General features: G+C 42.3%; 2 protein-coding genes across 2 annotated transcripts; one reads left to right on the top strand and one right to left on the bottom strand.

The window, feature by feature from the left end:
- Positions 1–585: 585 nt before the first annotated feature.
- ZNF593 (zinc finger protein 593) lies at positions 586–3,810 on the bottom strand. Its single transcript, XM_070949918.1, has 3 exons — positions 3,576–3,810; positions 1,740–1,802; positions 586–1,109 (listed from the first exon to the last, which is right to left on the bottom strand). The coding sequence occupies exons 1-3, from the start codon at positions 3,770–3,772 to the stop codon at positions 977–979; spliced, it is 393 nt and encodes a 130-aa protein (XP_070806019.1). The 5' UTR covers positions 3,773–3,810; the 3' UTR covers positions 586–976.
- Positions 3,811–9,445: 5,635 nt separating this feature from the next.
- CUNH1orf232 (chromosome unknown C1orf232 homolog) lies at positions 9,446–16,439 on the top strand. The gene is made up of 4 exons (XM_070950116.1): positions 9,446–9,532; positions 11,026–11,112; positions 12,602–12,699; positions 16,142–16,439. The coding sequence occupies exons 1-4, from the start codon at positions 9,446–9,448 to the stop codon at positions 16,437–16,439; spliced, it is 570 nt and encodes a 189-aa protein (XP_070806217.1).
- Positions 16,440–23,566: the final 7,127 nt, after the last annotated feature.

Raw genomic sequence — 23,566 nt, forward strand, 5'->3', positions numbered from 1 at the left:
TAACCAACATTCTATCTCTGAACCAAATAGGAATTTGTCTTCCTTCTCCACTGATTCATCAATGGCATAGACTTGTGGGTTTCAAATTTTTTTACTACCGGTTCTGTGGGTGTGGCTTGGTGGGCGTGGCAGGGGAAGGATACTGTAAAATCTCCATTCCCACCCCACTCCAGGGGAAGGTTATTGCAAAATCCCCATTTCCTCCCGATCAGCTGGGACTTGGGAGGCAGAGAATAGATGGGGGCATGGCCAGTCAGAATTTTTACTACCGGTTCTCCAAACTACTCAACATTTCCGCTACTGGTTCTCCAGAACTGGTCAGAACCTGCTGAAACCCACCTCTGCTTGTAACGCTCCAATTTAGAGGATTTCCCTCACTGAACAATCTGACTCTACTTTCAAGGGAAAGAAAATGCACCTATTTCTAGGCATGCTTAACGAGAGATTCTGATCCGTGCCATCAATGTGATTTTTAAAAGCCCAAACCCCAAAAAAGATCAAAATGGCATCAGTTGCTCCTCTTCTAACAAGTTGCAGAAAACATCCTTCAACACATTCAAATCAAACCCCCAAAGCAAAATAGGCAAAGATTAGCCAACCAGATCATCGGCTCGTTTATTAAGTGGGCCCAATGGAAGAGTGGAACATTTAGAGCTGAAAGTCTATGGTAACATTTGAAACCACTGCAAGAGAATCAAAAACAAGTCCATTTGAGCAGCATGGCTCCTGCCTCTGACTCTGCTGGATTCTAATTCATACCAAACAAGAAGGGGGCAAAATGTCTTTTTTTCCATCCAAGAGGGTTGATCTTTCTCATCTGCATATATTTCAGTATATTTATATTTCAGTATAAATACAGCAAACATACTGCAATAAATAGTACAACTTTAAAAATATAACCATCTAATTATACCAATGCTTTCATATCTTAGTTATCTCCTGATTTTTCAGATGGGGGAAAAAAAGTCCTTGTGCCTTAGCTGGATTCATCCATCTCATCAAGAGCTTGTGTGTGGACTTCAATTTTCTTGGGTGGAATGTAAGATCCCATTCCTGCAGCCCTCTCAGCTTCCTCCTGGGTGTAGGGCTCCTCACTCAGCTGTTTCAGTCTTAAAAAAACAACAACACAGAAATAAATCCAAAAGTTTTGCAAATGCTGATATTCCAGTCAATGAAGGACACAAGACCTGAATGAAATCTCATCCTCTTTGCCATTGGCATACATTTTGATTACCATATTTTTCGGAGTGTAAGACGCACCTTTTTCTCCCTTAAAAGAAGGTGCGTCTTATACACTGAATACAGCCATTTTTAGCCTCCTGAAGGCCCGCCCTGCTCATTCCATTTTTGGGAAAAAAAAAAAAAAACAGGCCCATTTTTTGCAAAAACGGGGGTGTTTTTGCCCTCCCCCAGCCCCCAGGAACACTCTGCAGGCCTCCCAAACCCTCTGCCTGCCTCGTTTTTCGCAAAAATGGGCAAAAAACGGGGCACGCAGAGGGTTTGGGAGGCCTGCAGTGTGCTCCTGAGGTCCAGGGAGGGCAAAAACTTTTTTTTCTTACTTACCTCTTTGAAATCTTGGTGGGTCTTATACACCGGTGCGACATATAGTCTGAAAAATACGGTATATATTTGCTAGCTAAATGTGACAGGTAGGCCATTCAGAAGAAACGGTTCAGGTTCAAGAAAATGGACTGCTAACAGGATGGTACTCCCCCCCAATTAAATAAAGTTAACATTACCTCTTTTTGTGAACTTTTGATCTGAAATGATCCTTCATACTTTTTAAGTCAATGAAATATCGCCTAAGAAGACAGAAGAAGAAAACAAGCATGCTGTAAACTGATGGAAAGTCAGTTGGGCCTAGTGATTAAGCTGTTGGACTATGGGCAGGAAAAGCTGAATTCTAGTCTTTAGGAGTAAACTGCCAAACAAACTAACCCAATCAAAAAATCGCCACCACTCCCACTATACTGACAAGGCAAGCCATTGGAATATAAAATGTTTGGGAAATGGAATATCTGCCAATATCCAAGAGCACTAAGGACCCCTCATTCTAGTCTTTCTTTAGTGCATGACTTTGGGCCAGTCACTCTCTTTTAGCTATAGGAAGAAGGCAAGGATGAGACATTTTTGAAAAAAAAAAAAGCTGCTTAGAAACTTGCATGAAGTTGTGAGGAGTCAAGACTGGTTTGAAAGCAATGACTCAATCAATATACCAGGATATATTTTGCTCCAATGCAGTTACTAGCCAATTAGGCCAACGATAATTACACTCCTTAATATCATTTCACTTTCTAAAATGTTCTCATCTTCTCAAGGACAGACTCTATTTACAAATAAAACAGGAAAAACTGCACTCTGCTTGGAATAGTTCCACTCCCTACCACTAACATCAAAACCTAACATCGAAACTGCATCAGCAAATGTTTTTAATATTTCACACTAACCCATTTTCACCACTGATGTTTAAATCTTGGGTTTCAGAGCCAAACTAACAAACCTAACTTAGAAGGGAACCCCGACAGAATTAAATATAGTTAAGATTTGTGCCAGTAAATGGTTCAAATCAGGCTAGAGCTGTGGGCACTCAAAGAAGTCCACAAACTAGGAGGGGGGCATAGTAGTAGGTATGCGTTATTGAGTTATTTATAAAAATTAAAGGATAAAAATTTAAAAGGATGAATGGGGATAAAGTTTCCTCTGGGATTGGAAGGAGCTGTTTGAAAGCAGTGAAAAATAATGGGTGACTTGCCTCTGGCCTCTTTTTCAAATTTACGCTCACTGGATTTACTGAGTAGCAGAAAAACCAAATTAATTTGCAGACTTACACCTTTTGAACCTTAAAAGAGAACTGTGCTACAGGGCTATCATAAGCTGCTCTCCATTACATGCCCTTCCCTAAAATGGAAATAACGAACTGTACAGGATTACCAAATAAAGTTTTAAAAATAGTGACCACATTTGGGCTGCAGTTTTTCTCTACCCCCCCACCCCAAAAATTGAAAGGAAATGTAAGAGTCCAACTTCATATTTGCTTCTTTTGTCTACAATTAGGGCTCCAGGTTTGGACTGCAAAAATCTGGATGGGATGGCAAAATAACGCAGAAATCGCTGGCTCTTTGTTACCACCTAGCAACTGCCTAAGCATTTGGTGGTGGGTTTTTTTTTTTTTTTTTTTTTTACATCCTAACTAATTTAATTTTTAAACCCATAAAATAGGACTTCTTCAGCCCTTTCTTTGAAAAAGAAAAAAAATCAGCTTTTCCTGCATACATTCTGCAGCTAAAATCTTACATTTTGATAGGCAACTCTCATTTATGTCTAAAGTAGCATTTTTTTAAAAATGGGCTACTTTAAGCCGAGAACTTTAAGTCCCAGAATTCCCCCAAACAACATGCTAGCTGGGAAATTTTGGGAATTGGAAGTCCACACATCTTACCACTTGTCAAGGTTGAGAAACTGGTCTAAAGAGACAGTTTTCTATCCCACAACCGAGAAAGTTGGTCAGGTCTAATTCTTATCTCTATATGCAAGGGGTATTCCTCCCCCCCCACCGCCTTTCTCTCTTGACGCACGCGCAATGCAGGCAGTAGTGCTGGGCACTGCCAGGCAGGTCGGGATCCAGCTCTTGGCGCAGCAGCTTCGCCGCGTTCTCAGGCACCATGTCGTGGTGGATCTGATCCAGATCTCGTCGCCGCCGCTTCGTTTTCCACTGGCGGGCCAAGGAGTGCGTCTTATGCGAACCCGTTCGACGGGAGCTCTTGGGAGCCATATTCCGATTCCGAACCTCGCCGGAGAGAGAAAGAGAGAGAAGGGACGCTTCACTTCCGCTTCCGATAGGCGCGCGTGACGTCATCTCATAGCGCCATCCCCCCGAGCGTTTCCAAATTGATTTGAATATGCATGAGATGACGTTCTGTAGCCAATCGTGGTTATGAATGAAATGACCAATGGGAGCGTCAAGGAAACATAACTTCTATGAATATATTTCTTCTAGATATTTAATATGCATCTCCCAAGTTTCCACAATTCATCTGAATGTAATAGCTGGAAAAAATAAATGACAAATTAATCAAATCTTTGCGGCAACTTTTAAGATATGTGGACTTTTAACTCCCAGAATTGACTCCCATTCTGGCTGGGGTATTTTGGGAGTTGAAGTGCACATCCTGTCTTAAAATTGCTGAGTTTGAAAAACACTGATTTATCCTAACATCAAATATTAATGGCCAGTTCAATTCAAAGTCTCATTTACGAAGATAAAAAGGTTTGCAAATTAGACCAAGTTCAGGGAAAGGCAGCTATGGCTGATTAACAAACAAGCAACATGACCTGAAATTCATTAAAAGACTTTTCAAATCAACCAAGCATACTCGTTTGTTGGATTTCTAGCATGTACTGTATTTCTGCTACAGAATGACATTCAAAGCTACATAATAAATTTATTTAACATAGTATTATAATTGGGAATATTGGTGTGATCCTAAACATAAAAGTGTCATCTTGGCTTTGGTGACTCCATCTGTATGGTTTCATTGGCAGAATCATGACTTTGCATTGTCTTTTTCCGGGGTATTTTAATCTGAACTCTGTTCTTCCAGTGCTAGTGTATTTCCACAGCGCAAGCACCTACAATTTCCTCATAAAACCATTGGAAGCTCATTTATAATCATTCACTTTTTTAGATTCAGAATGCATGATGTGGAAAATATCTTAGAGGCCATCTATTCCAATGTCTTGCTCAGGACAGTAATCCACTAGACTAACCCCTGAAGTTCCATTGTTTCCAATAGAAGAAGGCAAGGAAGAATATTCAATCAGCATCCTGTCCAAAGAACTGCCACCGAAAATCTCACCTCTATTTTACATAAACAGATATGTTTCTAATTCCTCCCTTCATTTATCAATAGATATGTCTGTGTACATTTCCGAGTGCTTAATGCATTTATTACATTTATATCCTTTTCATCTTTTATTTGTTTTGGCAAAAATATTTTTTAAACTGATACTAGGTAGATTTTTTTTAGTTCTGCTCTGTTGCTGTTTGTTAAACTTCGTGTTTCTTATTGTAGCACTTCTGTTATTAGCAACTATGTATTATATATAATGCAATGCAGGGTTTTGTTAAAACATAAAACTAATACAGTTTTAGCCTCTGTTTCCTGATCTGATTTGCAGGTCTGAATCTACCATTCTTTGAAAAGAAAAGCCATCCTCCAGTGACTTTCCAACTCTTTATCCTTTCTTGGAATTCCACTTTAAACCTTTAAGATGAACATAACTAGAATATAATATATTTTTAATTTTAATTTTAATATATCCCATTAAAAGGTTGTGCTGCAGTTTTTTTTTTAATTTGATTTATATGCTGCCCTTCTCCGGAGACTCAGGGCGGCTTACAATGCGTTAAGCAATAACCTTCATATTTTTGTATATTTATACAAAGTCAGCTTATTGCCCCCACAAACTGGGTCCTCAATTTACCTATCTCAGAAAGGATGGAAGGCTGAGTCAACCTTGAGCCTGGTGAGATTCAAACTTACAGTAATTGCAGACAGCTAGTGTTAATCACAATGCTATCAGTCTGCTGAGCCACCAGGCCAAGTTCCCATCTTCTTAATGCTGAGTCACAAAAAGTGACCCTTTGACCTAAGGCACTGTTGTGGTATTTGTGTGTGCGCGCTTTCCTGATGTCCAGCTAATCCTCTGTGAAGAAAATACATATCCTCAGGATTCCTCATCAAAAGATTTTATAAGCAAAGGGCAATAGCCCATCTAGGGCTAGGCTGGCCAGGTTTCATTTGAGGGTCATTACATTGTATTGATCTACATTCCTCTTGCTTTCAAAGTTGATCATAATATTCTGTTTCCTGTTCTATAATGTTAATGCATACGAGCATACATGAACACTGCTGTCAGGGTTCCAAGTAATATTTATTTATTTATTGGTTCGATTTATATGCTGCCCTTCTCTGGAGACTCAGGAGAATATCCCCAACGAAATCAAACTCCGAGGCTTGAAGTTCCTTGAAGCTAACTTTTATTAGAGATGTCATATTGGCACATCTGGAAAAACCCGAACCTGAAAGCTTCCAGGTTTTCCTCACCCACAAGAAAATTCAAGACCTTTCCCACATGTTCCACATGTCCACACAGCTCCAATCAGTTCTTTCCTGAACAGAAGACATCCTCCAATTTCTTCTTTGCACAGCTGCCAGATACCATGGCCTTGAACTTCTCTTAGAGAATTTTGTTATGGCTATCTCTACTTCACTCATACAATCCCCCCTCCCAACTTCCCATGGTATGATTGTGGCAGGCCTGGATCCTCAAGGCATACAGGTAATATGGCTTCCAGGCATGACAACTGCCTTATGTTACAGCAGGTGACGCTTCTCTGGGAAAAGAGTCTGCACGGCAGAATCCTGAAAGATGATCTAACTGCAAAATTATGAGTAGCATTTCCTTTTTGGATGGAATGATGAAAAAGTCTCTTGGGAGATTTAGGCCTAGTGGCCTTGGATCTTCTTGATTCAAATCTGCAACAAAACACCACTCATTTCCCCCACCCCCATTCATTAAAGTAATAACAAAAAATCTCCATGATAAAATTGTGTATTTTCCCACACAATTTGATAAAAACAACTTGTGTGGGAAAATACATTTTTCCTTCTTAAGAATCTATAAATCTTAGCTATTTAAATAATCGAAACATTATAAATAATATTATTAGATCAGTTACAGGGGTGCAAACAATGGGGTGTAATGTATCAACTCAAGATGTGAAGTTTTGACCCCACAACCTCTTTGGGCGAGTGAACTTAAAATTATTTATTAATAGATTTGCATGAACACTCAAATCTAGTGGCTTTTTATGCCCTATTTTTCCATCAAGTCAATAGCTTGCCACGGGTTGACCAGCCTGACTGTTTATCCCTATGGGAGAAGTGGTTAGCTTTTTGAAGCTGGAGTATAGCATACACATGTGCTCATGTGCATACACACACTTTGGTCTCCAGTGGTTGAGATATGTGTGGCAGCAGGGGTGAAATCCAGCAGGTTCTGACAGATTCTGGAGTACCGGTAGCAGAAATTTTGAGCAGTTTGGAGAACCGGCAAATAACACCTCTGGCTGGCCCCAGAGTGGGGTGGGAATGGATATTTTGCAATATCCTTCCCCCAGGAGTGGGGAGGGAATGGGGATTTTGCAGTATCCTTCCCCTGCCACACCCACCAAGCCACGCCCACCAAGCCACGCCCACAGAACCGGTAGTAAAAAAAATTAGATTTCACCACTGTGTGGCAGTATGTAATGAAGGAGTCCCGTAGGACTCAGGTTTGGGGGCGGAGTTTGGGAGAGAGGATCGTTTGAGAAGGAGGTCTTCCCTTCTCACACATCAGTTCATTAAAAAAAAACCTTAATTATTTTCTCTCCTCTCCCCATCTCCAAACAAGCATCAGAATTTCTCAGTGCCATGATTTCCAATGTTCCAGGTGTCCTCTGAGCCACAGTCACCCTCATTGAAACGACATGAGTAGATAAATTGATCCCAAGTTTAAATTTGTGACAAAAGTCACTTGACAACTCTTGGATCTAAAGACACTTCCCAACAGGCTTCAGCTTTGTGAGAAACCCACGTTTGATGTAGAATGGCTACGGGAAGCATAGCACAAAGGAGTCTGTGGCATTAGCATATGGTTGTCAGCACAAGACAAAGGCATAGCTAGTTCATTAACAATTTGTTATCATGTTGCTGCACCAGGCTGAGAAATAATCAGGCATTTATTGATATGGAAAGGCAGCGGACAGGCATCCGTCATTAGCTAAGGAGAGAAGGAAGCAAGTTGGGTGATGGAAAGAGAACTGTCTTCTCTTCAACAGCTAGAGCAGTGATGGGTAACCTTTTTGCTGTCGTGTGCCAAAAGTGGGGGGAACAGAGGGGTTGCGCACGTGTGTGGCCACACCCATAATTCAATGCCCCGTACCCTGAGCATGTGTGCGCGACCCCCCCCCACGCGACCCCCCCTGACGGCAAAAAAGTTACCGGTGGGCCCATTTTTCGCCCTCCCCAGGCTCCAGAGGCCTTTCTTGGAGCCTGGGGAGGGTGAAAACGGCCTTCCCCACCCCCCTGGAGGCACTCTGGAGGCCGGAAACAAACAGTTTCCTGACTTCCGGTGGGCCCGGAAGGCCTGAAAATTAGTGCTGGAGCTGAGCTAGGGCAACATTTGCGTGCCCACAGATATGGCTCTGCGTGCCACCTGTGGCATGCATGCCATAGGTTTGCCATCATGGAGTTAGAGCATAAATGTGGAAAGTGACAGGCAATTCTCCGTGTATTTCGCTGTGCCCTCAAAACCTTGTTGTTCCGCCAGGCTGAGCTATCAATGTAAAGATTTTAATTGGTTTTAAATATGGGATTTTAAATTTGGGGGTTTTATAAATGAGCCAATTATTTAATAATTTTAATTATTTTTAAATTTTGTCTGTCTTTGTGCTTTTAATCCGGCTGTACACCACCCTGAGTCCTTCGGGAGAAGGGCGGTATAGAAATAAAATTAATAAATTAATGAATAAATGAATAAATTCAGCTTCCTTGCAGGTTTTTAAGACACCATTTGGACAATTGGGCAGAGTGAGTGGGGAGGGGTAGAGATTGGCATTTTGCCAAAAGCAGAAACTAAATCCAGGAAGGAGAAGATGCCGGTTTGCAAGGCTATCAGCCCTACAAAATAATTTATCTGTCAGCAGCTATTTTAAGCCTGCTGCTTAGCTCTTACATTCTAAAGTCCGTTCTTGCAAGAGATCAGTTACAGGGTGCAGCAGACAATGGGGGTATAAAGCAGCAACTTAGGGATGCTTTCCTTTGCCATTTCCTTGTGATTCCAAAGTGGGAGAAACAGTCTCCTTGGGATTAGGGAACTGCCAAGTGGCACATTCTGAAGGGGGGGGGACTTTCTACATAAAAAAGGGTGTTTGCCCATAAAGAAAAGTTTAATGGACAAGGGTAGCCTAGAAGGATTAGTTTTCCATGTGTGAGATGAAGAAGACAACCATATTTTTTTTAACAGAACTTATCTAGGGGTGGGGTGCCTGTTTTTTCCCCAAGATCTGTCATCCATTATTATTCTGGGTCAGCCATGTATCTGATTCTACTTTGTTCTTTGCGATGAATGCTGTACGCTTCTGAATTGTTAATGAAGACACCAGATCTAAGGAGGAGGCAGCTAGAAACAGGTGTGAAGTAGCAGGACACACTAGCTTCTAGCTGAGCTACTAATACCCTGCACAGCCTGCAGAGCAGCTGAGTGCCATGACACAATGGCCCCTGGAACTTAACTTGCTCGATGCTCAACGCAGAAACTGGAAAAGGAAGGGTAAAGCTTGAAGCTTCTCTTGCATCTGAAGAAACCGAGATCATAAAAGCTGAACTGGGCTGTTGCAACGATGACGCAGGGATTCTGGAGAGTCTATAAGACAAAAGTAATGCAAGCCCTTGGTGGAGAGCTCCAGGAAGAGGATCTCCAAGATGAGGTAGAGAAATCCATGATCAAACCTCTTCTTTTTCCTTGGTCATTGAACATGGGCTTTGTTAGCTTTCCCACCCATTCCAGATGGATGGACTTTCACTCCTAATATTTTTCAGCTGGCAAAGTCATTGACAAAAATTCTGGGGATTAAAGGCCACACATCTGGAAGGCAGTGGGAAAGCACCCAGATCAGAATAGAATAGAATAGAATAGAATAGAATAGAATAGAATAGAATAGAATAGAATAGAATAGAATAGAATAGAATAGAATAGAATAGAATAGAATAGAATATATGCCGCCCTTCTCCGGAGACTCAGGGCGGCTTATAATGCGTTAAGCAATAGCATTCATACGTTTGTATATACCTGCTTAGTAGGGCTTTCGGTCGCCCCCTAAACGGTGTTCTTTTTTATACAAAGTCAGCTTATTGCCCCCACAAACCAGGTCCTCATTTTACCTACCTCGAAAGGATGGAAGGCTGAGTCAACCTTGAGCGTGGTGAGATTTGAACTTGCAGTAATTGAGGCAGCTGGTGTTACTTAACAGCACTTTAGTCTGCTGCGCCACCAAGGTTCTTGAATAGAATAGAATAGAATAGAATAGAATAGAATAGAATAGAATAGAATAGAATAGAATAGAATAGAATAGAACAACAGAGTTAGAAGGGACCTTGGAGGTCTTCTAGTCCAACCCCCTGCTTAGGTAGGAAATCCTATAGCATTTCAGACAATACATTCTACTTTCTATTTTTTAATGGGAAATAATTCTTTAGTCCAGAATGGAAACACTGGTATCAGTGGGATACAGTGATTATTGAGGATCTACTAACATTCTAACTCTTGCATTAAAAAAGGGGGGGGGGCAGAAGGCATGCTGTAAAGCAACATTACTTCTAGCATCATCTTCGCATTCAAAAATGCTTTGAGGGGGACCACACATACAGTAGGTCTCCCCTCAAAGGAGAACAACAATGGGAGCCTCTTACCCAGTGGTGGGATTCAGCCAGTTCGCACCACTTCGGGAGAACCGGTTGTTAAATTCCTGAGCAGTTTGGTGAACTGGTTGTTGGAAGAAATCATTAGGGCAGAGAACCGGTTGTTAAATTAGTTGAATCCCACCACTGCTGTTACCCAATTGATTCTTTCAAAATGAGACTTTTTCTGTTTGATCAGGAAAAAAACCTGCAATGATAAGCTGAGACGGTAAGGAGCATCCTGAGACAGGACACTAAAGGAAGTTCAGCTCAGGGGCCCGTTTTTGTTGGCAGAGTGCTTGGGTCACCACAGGCTCCCCCGCTACAAGTGATGTCAAGCTGGCCATGCCCTCCTGGCCATGCCTCCCCGGCCCCCCCAAGATCAAACACAATGCTGATGCGGCCCTCAATGAGTTTGACACCCCTGCTCTACTGAATGGAGTCACAGATTCCTGTAGAAGCAAAAGGCCACAATTGCCTATTCATGCACCAACAATTCTCAAAAGATGATTCCTTATTTCAGACCGAGAATCCTCAACTGGTGGAAACTACAGACTCCATCATGCTGTCAGAGGAGGGACTGAACTCCGTTTCTCAGTTGGCTCGGCGGGTAAGAACAGTCACTGTCTTCATCCAAAGAGCTAAAGCCTTCTTTTACATTTCTGAAGTTACTGTTGCATTACAGAAAAAATGGCTGCGCCACCTTCGAGGCCCAAACAAAAAGAAACCGGTGACTAAGATTATGATCATGCGAGAACAAAATGGCTGGCTCAGCCTCTGAGAGGGGGGGAATTTAAGGGGAGGGGAATATGTGAACTCTAGGATTATCAGTAACAATAATGCATCAACATCTTTCCAAAATCGGCACGGTTTTCAAAAAGATTGTGCAGACATATTTAAATTGTAAATGAGAAGTTGCTAGTTGGGCCAATAGGAGATAGCGGTCCTATGATATGAAAATATGTCAGTATGAGCACGTTAGAAAAAGGAATAATGGGGAAAAATTAAGTGAAAGTGAAGTTTTCATCCAAGTGACCGGTAGTGAATTGAATTGGATTGGATTGGATACTTTATTTGGCCAAGTGTGATTATGCACACAAGGAATTTGTCTCTGGTGCAGATTTATATTGACATAAAGGACATTTCAGAACTGAAGCCATAAAATAAAGGGATGTCTCCCATTTGAAAAGAAAAATGATTGCAAATCTATTCAAAACGTTAAAAGACAGAGACATTGCAATGATTCCAAAGGTGGATATTAACAGTGCCATGGTCTTCCCAGTTGTAACAGATGTTGTGAAAGCTACACCATTAGAAAGTTGGAATGGAATAAACTGGATGCCTTTGAAGTGTGGTGCTGGAGAAAAATGTTGAGAATACCTTGAAATGCAAAAAAAAAATAGGTTATTATTTAGTTAACCCAATGAAATAGCTAATAATGAAACAATCTGGAACGCGTAATGCAAAAAGGCAAAAATCACTACAGAAGCCCAATGTCTTCTACTGAGTTCAATATCACTGGAGAAGACCCTTTTCTCAATCTTGTTTTCAGAAGATGATCATCTTGGGGGACTTTGAGGCCAAAAAAAAAAAAAAAAAAAGGAGGAATAGAGAAACCACTTGTGGTCCAAAGGGATCACCCACACCTAACCTAGAACCTATCCATCATCTCAGAGATTTTTACTTGGCCCAAAGAAAAGGATTAATCTCTTGCCGAGCATCCTAAAGGTGCTTTTTCAAAAGGCAACTGGACTTTTTTGCTTTTTCATGGAAGACGTTTCGCTTCTCATCCAAGAAGCTTCTTCAGTTCTGACATCTTCAAGGAAAAAAAAAGAAGTCCAATTGCCTTTTGAAAAAGCACCTTGCGGGCAGCCCTGACATGGATGGCTGAGAATCTGCAGAGATTCTTATTGAGCAGTTGGGTTGAAGAGTTGAAGAGTTCCAGCACACTCTCCATTACAGCTCCAGAAAGAAAAACAATCATACAAATGCTTGATTTGAGAGGAAATTGCATTGAGGAAAGGGCTCTGAAGTTTGTCTGAGGAAGCCTCTTTCCATGATGTCTACCCACAACCCAAATGTCTGATTTTGGTATGTAGGTCCAGGGAGCTGGAGTCAAAGGCTGGAGGACCATGTCATCTTTGTTCGGCCGGGAGGATGAAGATCAGTTGCTGGCTCCTGAACCATCTGCTGACCAGTAAGAGATATCTAACTAATTGCAATTCTCAAATTGTTTGAATAGGGCAGATATACGCCTTTGTTCAATCACTTTTTATCCTCTTTGCAGTGATTTTCAACCTTGAGAACTTGTAAGATATGTGGACTTCGACTCCCACAATTCGCCAGCCAGCCAGACAAATGAAAGAGAGTTGAAGTCCCCATATCTTAAAGTTGTCAAGGTTGGGAAACTGCTTTAGAGGGAGGGGTGGGCTTCAAAAATTGTAGCAATGAGTTCTCTGCCAGGTTCCTGGGTGTGCATGGCCATGGTGGGTGTGGCCTAGTCGGTCTCCTGCACCACCGGGGGTGGGGTGGGGGCTTTTTGCCCTTCCCAGCCTTTGAAGGCTTTTTTCAACCCTCCGGGAGGGCAAAAATGGCCTCCCCAGGCTCCAGAGGCTCTCTGGAGGCTGGAAACAGACCCGTTTTTGGCCCTCTCGAACTCCCGCTAGGCCTGTTTTTGGCCCTCCCTGAGCCTCCGCGCGCGCCCTGCACTTACCTGCATCTAAAATGGGCCATGTGGGGACTTCTGGGAGGGGTGGGGTGGGTTGGGCCAGCCAGGAGTGGGATTTGGGGGTTCTCCAAACTGCACAGAATCTTAGCTAGAGGTTCTCCCGAACTCCTGTGAACCCCCAGCAGCCCACCCCTGCCTTTGAGGGATAGCATGTACACAGAACCATCCCTTCACCCAGAATGCCTGTTCATTTTTATAGTCATAACAGGAACTTATGGAGGAGAACTCCTCCCTCCAAACTCAGAGTGCCCCAGATTCTGCAAAAAAACAAAAAAAAAAAAAAATCAGCTATCAATCAATCCACATTCTTGGCACTTCATTCAAAACTACAACCACCCTGAATGTTTCGTTTCCTTATGTTTTTCTGATATGAGCTACAATTGGCAGAAAAAGCTATTGTTGCCCAAAGAATCAGGAAGGAAATGCACCGGGCCTTCAACTTCCTTATATTTGTCTAGAAATAAGTCTTAGTGTTTTGTTTCCTAGCCATGCCCACCTTGCAAAACCAGATTAATGTTAAGGAGTCTTGGCTTGGTTTTTGTCTCATTGTGGTTGACGCTTTTGCATCCTTTTGCAATTACGTACAAATATGAGACCACCCTTGACATTGATATACTGCGTTCAGTTCTGGTCACCATGATATAAAAAAGATGTTGGGACCCTAGAAAAAGTGCAGGGAAGAGCAACAAAAACGGTACGGAGTCTGGAGGCTAAACACTTGATTAGAAGACAATTCTGGCGGCCAAGAATGAAAGCCAATGTAGAGGACTATGTAGCTCTGGACATCTAGTGTAACAAAGAGAAGGACTATGGGTGATACGATAGCAGTATTTAAGTGGGAGTCAACTTATTCTCCAAAGCACTTGAAGGCAAGCCAAGAAGTTACAGGTCGAAGAACATGAAAGAGAGACTCAACCTAGAATTAAGGAGAAATTTCCTGGCAGTGAGAACAATCGATCAGTTGAATGGCTTATTTCTGGAAGTTGTGGATGCTCCATCACTGGAAGCTTTGAAGAAGAGACTGGACAGCCATTTGTCCAGAATTGTATAGGATCTCCTGCTTGAACAGGGGGATGGACTAGAAGATCTCCAAGGTCCATTCCAACCTATAATTCTATATGGATATAGCCAGTGGTGGGATTCAAATAATTTAACAATCGGTTCTCTGCCCTAATGATTTCTTCCAACACCCAGTTCACCAAACTGCTCAGAAAGTTAACAACCGGTTCTCCCGAAGTGATGCGAACCGGCTGAATCCCATCACTGGGTATAGCCATACTGGTGCCCATCAGAACAGGATCCCTGCAAACTAATTGCAAACATTCCTTGTTGTCTCTCTTCGCCTAGCTAGAATCAGTCAGCTGTTCCTTTTGACCTTCTGCCCCCCAGTGGGCAGATAAAATGTGACACACTGTTGTTGGAGTCTTCAGCCTCCAAGAGTAGTCATCATTCATTCATTCATTCATTCATTCATTCATTCATTCATTCATTCATATTTATTATAGCTGTTCAACTCCAATGGATGTTTAAACTAAACCTTCAAGCTATACAAAAAACTCTAGAAAATATGCTCTTTATTATTTTATGGTATCCATTACCCTCCATTCTTTAAAAAGCTGAAACGAGATTAAAATGGTAAAAACTACCATTATTAAATCTACGAAAGCAAAGCAGTATCAGATGTCACAGTGAAGTTCTAACTGGGGAAAGTGCTCTTTGGGGAAATTACTAAGTGGGCATTCCAAGCTCACAAGTGGCAACAACATAAGAAAAGAGGGAGATCTACTATCAGAAAGGTCTTCCTTTGCACATCGTACTATAACCACACTCACAAACAATGCCAACCTCAAGATATGGTCCAGATAGTACTGCATCAGCCTTACATTCTTTAGGATTGTTATGTACTAATGTTAATGCAAGGCTTTTTAGGATTAAGGTCACATTTCCATATAGTTTCCCACTTAACTCAATAGGTGTTTTTTTTTACTGTACATTCCATCTATTATAATTTAGATAAGCATCTCCTAAGAAACCAAATCAATTACTACAATATTGTTTTAGGCAGTGGTGAATTCCAAATTTTTTTACTACCGGTTCTGTGGGCGTAACTTGGTGGGCATGGCAGGGGAAGAATATTACAAAATCTCCATTCCCACCTCACTCTGGGGCCAGCCAGAGGTGGTATTTGCCGGTTCTCCGAACTACTGAAAATTTCCACTACCCGTTCCCTGAACTGCTCAAAATTTCTGCTACTGGTTCTCCAGAACCTGTCAGAACCTGCTGGATTTCACCCCTGGTTTTAGGGAAGATCAGAGAATATATTTTACATAAGAAACATCCATTTCAATTTCCATTACTCTCGGGAAGAGCTGGGAAAACCTATGTCTGAAATTCTGGTGAGCCATTTCCACTTGGCCAAGAAATGGAGATGAGTCAGGCACGACTGATAGGGGACTCTTTAGCTGTAGTTTTGTTTCCACTAAGAGCAAATTGAAGATCTGGCTTGGCCTTAAGCAGCTTCTTGTGTTTCTGATTTTATTCTTAGAATTTGGGGGATTTATAGTAACACACTATCCAATGTAGTCAGTGGTAGAATTCAATTTTTTTTTTTACTACCGGTTCTGTGGGCGTCGCTTGGTGGGCATGGTGTGACTTGATGGGCATGGCTTTGTAGGCATGGCAGGGGAAGGATACTACAAAATCTCCATTCCCAACCCACTCCAGGGGAAGGATACTGCAAAATCCCTATTCCCACCCCACTTTGGGGCCAGCCAAAGGTGGTATTTGCCAGTTCTCCGAACTACTCAAAATTTCTGCTACCGGTTCTCCAGAACCTGTCAGAATCTGCTGAATAGCACCCCTGAATATAGTTTTAATGCCTCTCCTTTCCTAAATTCTTTTCTCCTTTCAGTCCTCTAGCTGCAAAGCCAGCAGAAGAAGCAGCTGAGAAGAAGACCACTGGCCTTTGGGATGTCTTTGCTACTAAGTGGCAGAAAACTTCAGCTTTGGAAAAAATGACTGCCAAGGTGGACCCCAGCGAAGAAAGGGTTGAGGGCAGTGGGGGTTCTGGGGTGATGCCAGCTGAGGAAGTCAGTGACCTTGGCCATGACAATGATCTCCGAGAGGCTGAAGGTGTGGCCTTCAAGTGGAGCTTCGTAACCAACAAACTGGCTGAGTTGAAGAACAAGAATATTCCCAAAAGTAACTAGGACAGACACAGAAATGGAGGACTTTGAGTGAGGGACCCTTTCTCAGTGATCAAAATATATTTTATTATTTTCCAAGAGCTTTCTAGAAAAAAGTGCTGGGCTTAATGTGAAATATTCAGTTCAGACATGGGTGTTGTTTAGGATGATAACTTTACGAAGCCTTCCCAGAGTGTGTGTCTCCGATGCCTTCATTCCATTTCTCTCCTTTTCTCCTTAGAAGATTGTCCTTAGAATAATTACGCTAACGGACATTTAGGAAAAATCTCCCTTGCCAGAGACTGCTTCCTATCAAAAAACGAGCATCTCCTACTCTCTTTCCACATTCACCTACTTTGATGGCACCAACAATGACTTTCTAAGAAAGCAGCTGTCGCAGAACGATTCATCCAAGAGTCCAATCTATAGCAGTCTACCAGATGATTCTGTGATAACTTGCTGCCATTGATAGACTTGGATGGAGAAGACCTGGATAGAGATCCCCGCTAAGCCACAATGAGACCTGCACAACAGATCTCACAGATTTAGGATGATAAAATGGGAGAGCTCCAGGCATGGAAATTCTAAACTCTTCACACCAAGAAAAGTATGATGCAAAAAATGTTGGCAACCAAAAGTAGTTAGATCTGTGCGTGGAGGCACTTTCCAATAACCCACAAAGGCATTCCGAGCTTGCCAAGGGGATCTCAGAGGTGCTTGGCGCTGATGTTTGCAGTGCTGTTACAGCCTGGAAATTCTGTTTTCCAGTAATCTCCAAGTTTATTTATTTATTTACAGGATTTATGTGCCGCCCATCTCATCCAGAGCTGAAGTTCAATTCCTGGCACCTTAGGAATGGCTGAAAAAGATCTAAAGCCCTGAAAAGTTGCTGTAAACAACATAGACGGTACCAAGCACCAAGGATTAAAGGCAGTTTGATCTTAGGGAGTTTCCTTTATCCCTGTTGGACACGGTTATGAGGCAAAGTGCATACCTTTGTATGCAAACAAAGTCTCCAGTTCAATCCCTAGTATTTCTTAGCAGGGCTGGAGAAAATTCCAGTGTAAAATCCTGTTTTAAGGTTAGCTGGCTTGAAGATGATTTCAGATCATCCTCAAATTGGGTTGAGGAATTATAATGGAAGACAGGTCTCAAATCATGGCAAGATAGCTTTCTAGGTTCATCATAATTTATGTAAACTAGTAGTTCAGGTAGACAAGGATTATAATCCTAAAATGTGTCAAGTAAAATAGATTGGAAACTCATTTGGCTAAATGAAATGTTGAGACTCTAGAAAAAGTGCAGAGAAGAGCAACAAAATGATTAGGGGACTGGAGGTTAAAACATATGAAGAACGGTGGCAGGAACTGGGTATGTCTAGTTTAATGAAAAGAAGGACTAGGGGAGACATGATATCCAATATTGAGGCTGCCACAAAGAAAAGGGAGTCAAGCTATTCTCCAAAGGACTTGAGGGCAGGACAAGAAGCAATGGGTGGAAACTAATCAAGGAGAGAAGCAACTTAGAACTAAGGAGAAATTTCCTGACAGTTAGAACAATTAACCAGTGGAACAACTTGCCTCCAGAAGTTGTGAATGCTCCAACACTGGAAGTTTTTAAGAAAATGTTGGATAACCATTTGTCTGAAGTGGTGTAGGGTTTCCTGCCTAAGCAGGGGGTTGGACTAGAAGACCTCCAAGGTCCCTTCCAAGTCCGATTCTGTTATTCTATTCTATTCTATTCTATTCTATTCTATTCTATTCTATTCTATTCTATTCTAATCTATTCTATTCTATTCTACTCTACTCTACTCTACTCTACTCTACTCTACTCTACTCTACTCTACTCTACTCTACTCTATTCTATTCTATTCTATTCTATTCTATTCTATTCTAAATATGTGGAATAAGAGAGAATTCAGGCTGCAAAACTTACTACAGCATAGAATGTCTAAGATTCTTCTACAATCTTCACTTATTCCTGGCACCTCTATCTTACTGGACAAAATGTTTTTCCTCCTGCAACACCCATGGGCAACAGATGACTTTCAGGGAGTAATTAGTCTCTAACCACTCAGCCCAAATCTTTATGACTAATGGTGTAGCACAGAGGTGGGTTCTACTTACTTTTACTACCGGTTCGCAACGGGGCCGCGCGCATGCACAGAAGCATTTTGATGACATCGGTGTCGGTGGGCGGAGCCTCCCGCCGGTTTTACTACCAGTTCAATAGAACCGGTGCGAAGCGGGAGCAACCGACCACTGGTGTAGCATGATGAGGAAAAAAATAAAGCTTCAAGCATCTAATGAGATCCTTGTCTTCTATGACCCAAGAATCATCAACAGACAAGATTGAAGGATTGAAAGATTGACAACTCTTATCTGATGGATCTCCCCTCTCAAAATATTTCTGTTAAAGCTGGCACCATTTTTAATGAAGGAACTATCCCTGGATTCACAGTGCTGGTTTGTCGTGCTGTGTAAGACTATCTACGTATGAATTCAGTGGTTCTCTGCAGAACTTTCAGTCCGTACACCAAGCAGACATTTGGACACAACTACCTCATTAGCACCTCATTTTTCTTCGGATCTTTGCTGATGACTATCATTGAAAACATCCTAATCTGTTAAAATGTTCTAGATACCTATTTAGTGTTTCATTGCTTGAGAAGAGGCTTCTTTTCAAACATGGTGTCTTCTGCTTCTCTTCTTCTTCCTTCCCTGTCTGTCCCAAGTAATGTTGAAATTAAGTGTGTTGAAAATTAAAATACTTTAATAGCCAGAAATAGCTTCAGGTTGATCATTGTCTTTTATGTCATGGAAATGTAAATTCCTTGATGCCTTAGAGCTTTGGTAGTACAATGGTCTAAAAGCACCCTGTTATTAAGACCAGCTGCCTGCAATTACTGCAGGTTCGAATCTCGCCAGGCTCAAGGTTGACTCAGCCTTCCATCCTTTCTAAGGTAGGTAAATTGAGGACCCAGTTGTGGGGGCAATAAGCTGACTTTGTATAAATATACAAAAGGATGAAGGCTATTGCTTAGCACATTGTAAGCCGCCCTGAGTCTCCGGAGAAGGGCGGCATATAAATCAAATTAAAAAAAAGAAAATTCATAGATCATAGAGGTGTCAAACTCGATTCCATTGAGGGCCACATCAGGGTTTGTGTTTGACCTCGGGGGGGTGAAGTGGGCGTGGCCAGAGTGGGCATGGCCACTCAACGTCATTCATGGTGAGGGCGCCTGTGGTGGCTCAAGTGCTCTGCCAGAGAAAACAGGCTCCTGAGCTCCGTTTTTGGCTGTGACAGCATCCTGCAACCCTCTGCCAGCAAAAACGGAGCTCGGGAGGACCCGTGTGCAACCCTCCCGAGCTCCATTTTTGCTGACAGAGGCATCATGGGCCGGTCCTTTGCTGTTTCCAGGGAAGCCCCGCGGGCCAGATCTAAGCATCCTGCAGGCCGGATCTGGCCCCTGAGCCTTGAGTTTGACACCTCTGTCATAGATAATCGTGGACAACCTGCTAAATGTAGCCATAATTCTAATTTTAGGCAGTCCTTTGCCAGATTTTAACTCCTCCCATTTAAGAGATTGATTCAGGCTTCTTGAAAAAAGAATACCTGTTAGAATTTAGTGAACTGAATGTTCAGTTCAAAGCAGTAGTGAAATCCAATTTTTTTTATTACTGGTTCTGTGGGCATGGCTTGGTGGGCATGGCTTGGTGGGCATGGCAGGGGAAGGATACTGCAAAATCTCCATTCCCTCCCCACTCCTGGGGGAAGGATATTGCAAAATCTCCATTCCCACTACACTCTGGGGGCCAGCCAGAGGTGGCATTTGCCAGTTCTCCGAACTACTCAAGATTTCCGCTACCGGTTCTTTAGAACTTGTCAGAACCTGCTGGATTTCACCTCTGGTTTAAAGACAGTTAGATCATATCACCACTTTGAATAGGATAAGTGAATCAAATTGCTGTTTTCTCCTTGAAGTCTCAGAAAGGAGATGTCTGTGAATCAGTTCAATAATGTACCCTCTTGTGCATCCACAAACACCTTTCTCTGAGCAGGTAGTTTGACTCAGTTATATTCCACAATTTGGATCAACTCAACTCACTGAATTAAAGGAATCATTTGAATCAGATCTTGGGCGATGTGTTCATTTTTAGTCTCTCCCTCTTTCCTACAGCTTGCTGCTGGAAGGAAAGACAACAGAATATCAGAGGTAAAGGAATGGATAGCCATATTGACCTCATAATTTGGCTATAGCCATATCTTGCTTCAGCCACACATACTTAAGATCCACCACAATATACTCAAGATTTTCTTGATTTGCAACCCTTAGAGTGATGTTACTCAATCTCAGCAACTTTTAGAAGTGTGGACTTTAACTCCCAGAATTCCCCTGCCCCAGCCAGCATCCAGGCTGGGGAATGCTGAGAGTTGAAGTCCACACATCTTAAAGCTGCTGAGAATCTCTGCCTTAGAGGCAGAGAGAAATCGCTATAATTTAAACTATAGCCCAGTGATGGCGAACCTTTTTGGCACTGAGTGCTGAAAAGAGAGCACTTCGTGTGTGCACGCTCATCAGCCCTGCAATCAGGAAGAGGAGCTGCCCAGGGGGGTTGTGCGCTGCATAAGGTACTTCTGGTTTCCGGCACGCACATGCGCACTGGCCAGCAAGTGTTCCAGTTACTGCTGCACATGCGCACGTGCCGATCAGCTGGCCGGCGCACTTGCTCACACCAGAAAACAGAAGACCAGCTCTTCCAGTCTCCAGCACTGCCACATGCACAAAGGCCAGCTGATTGTCAAGCCGCCCGGAAGAAGAATGGGCGACGCCAGGCGACATGGCTCCACGTGCCACTTTGGGCACACGTCAGTGGTGGGTTGCTCCCAGTTCGGACCGGTTTGCAAGAACCGGTAGTAAAACCAGCAGGAGGCCTCGTCCACCGCTCCGTATGTCGTTATCGGTGATCTGCGCATGTGCAGAAGCTTCCGTTGCGAACCGGTAGTAAAGGTAAGTAGAACCCACCCCTGGCACTCGTGCCATAGGTTCGCCATCACGGCTATAGTCTGTAAGCCTTTTGCACAAATACAGCAAAGGTATATATAAGTAATTTTTCAAAGAAAGTAGATGTTTTGCATACTTTTGCAGTGTTACCTATGTTGCAGATTAAATATTGTGTTTTTTGCTCATTAAGGGGGAAAGCATGACATTAAAGTAGGGCTCCTAAAGGACAGGAAATGTTCTACAGTGACTTTGGCTCTTGCAACTGACCACGTTCACATATTTTGAAATGTAGGCTTGCAATTATAAGGTTTGGAAACGTAGCTTCAGTTGTTCATTTTAATGGCATCTTCTATTTTCATGGAATGGGCTCCGCTAGAATAAGTTGCCTATTCAGAGTAAATGTAGGTTTTGTATAAAAGGATTGTGATATATCTAGCCACCACAAGGTGGTAACAGATAGACTGTCATCAGAAATTAAAACCTTGTTAACTTTCTGCAGAGCAATAATTCAGAGTTTGTTAGGCAGCATTCATCATGCGTAGGCTGCAATTTTTCATGGGCATTCGATGGAAAGTATCAATTGTCCTAAAATGCATATAAGATCTGTGCAAGTGCTCGGTTTCTTAAATGAGCCTTCAATTTCAAAGTCACCTTTCACAATTTGATGTGAAATAATGTGTGAGATCTTAAGCATCCACATTATTAGAGAGGAAGCTTTACCATTTATTTATCTGATTTAAGAAATGTAAATGGCTGCCCAACTTTAGCAGAGTTGTAGACTCTGCTAAAGTCTATGAGTCGTAGAACTGCAACTCGTGGCAGTACTACAAAGGATATTTAGACAACTCCCAGATCATCTCCACACCTTTACGCCTGACTCTTTGGCAGGTGTGCTGTGTTTTTTTTGGCAGCTCTGTTGTGAATTTTTTTAAAAAAGCTCTGAAATCAGTTTTTCACTGGAAACTGTGGAGCCTTGAAGAGATCCCAGGCCCGGAGCAAGCCATTTCTCTACTGGCAGAATTCTTGTGTCTTCTCTTCTCTTGGCTATTTATAAGGAGCCCTGGTGGCGCAATGCTTAAAGTGCAGTATTGCAGGCAAACTCTGCCCACAGCCTGGAGTTTGATCCTGATGGGGCTCAAGATTGAGAATCCAGATTGTTGGGGACAATATGCAAATAATGCTTACATTGTAAACTCTCCAGAGAGCCCTGTAAAGCGCTATGGTATGGGGCGGTCTATAACCCTAAATGCTATTGCTAATTGAACTTCCACTACTCTAATGGGTCCATAAAGAGTAATGGTGGTCTTACAGCTTTGTATCCTCCCCCAGCTCCCCAATGAAGCAGGGACGGAGTTGTGATTATATTCCTACTTCTTTGTATTGATATACTGATCCTCTTCCCTGTTTTATGGAGGGGAAGGGAGAATTTTGTTGCTGCATGTGCGTGATTTGTGTTCCTTATTCTCAAAGCTGCAAGAAATGCAATAGGGTACATTTCAAATTGTGATTAAAGATTAGAAGCAGAGGAGATATGGAAGTATCCTTAGAGAGCCTTTTTTGATTCTTCCAATCATCAAAGTAGTAAACAGTCCGAACAGAAGGAAACACAGCTGAATAAAATCCTCAGACCTCCCCTAGAAATAATCCCAGTTTTCCAGAAGCACATGCATCCTTTTTTCCCCCACTTTACCAAATTCAAGGGTTGTGTTCTGTGGCTGCCTAGTGCTTCTCCCAGAACAGAAAATAAATTTATTTATCTATTAATCAAATGTATAGAACCGCCCAATTCACATACTCCAGGTGACTCCAGGAGACTTACAGCATTAAAAATCCACATTGTAAAACTCATAAAATCATCCAGCCTGACATCAGCCGAACCCCCTCAAGATGCTGTTTTCCAAAAATTGGTTGGTATTGAGCAAAGGCAGACAAGTTTATCAACAACTTTTTTTTTAATTACAAACACTGGGAAGCAGAATCATCTTGCAGCACAGCGAAGGAAGTCATACAGGCTTCCACATAAAGGAAGAGCCAAGCACACTGTTCTATGCTGAACCAAGCTATCAGGAAAAAGAAACCTTGGATGATTCAATAATATAGAACTACATTCAGATAATTCTGCCAACAGGAGTGGAAATTCCTTAGA

The sequence above is a fragment of the Pituophis catenifer genome, unplaced genomic scaffold, assembly GCF_029215685.1.
Source record: "Pituophis catenifer annectens isolate HBS135680 unplaced genomic scaffold, rPitCat1.0.hap2 SCAF_9, whole genome shotgun sequence".
In the NCBI taxonomy this organism is placed as follows: domain Eukaryota; kingdom Metazoa; phylum Chordata; class Lepidosauria; order Squamata; family Colubridae; genus Pituophis; species Pituophis catenifer.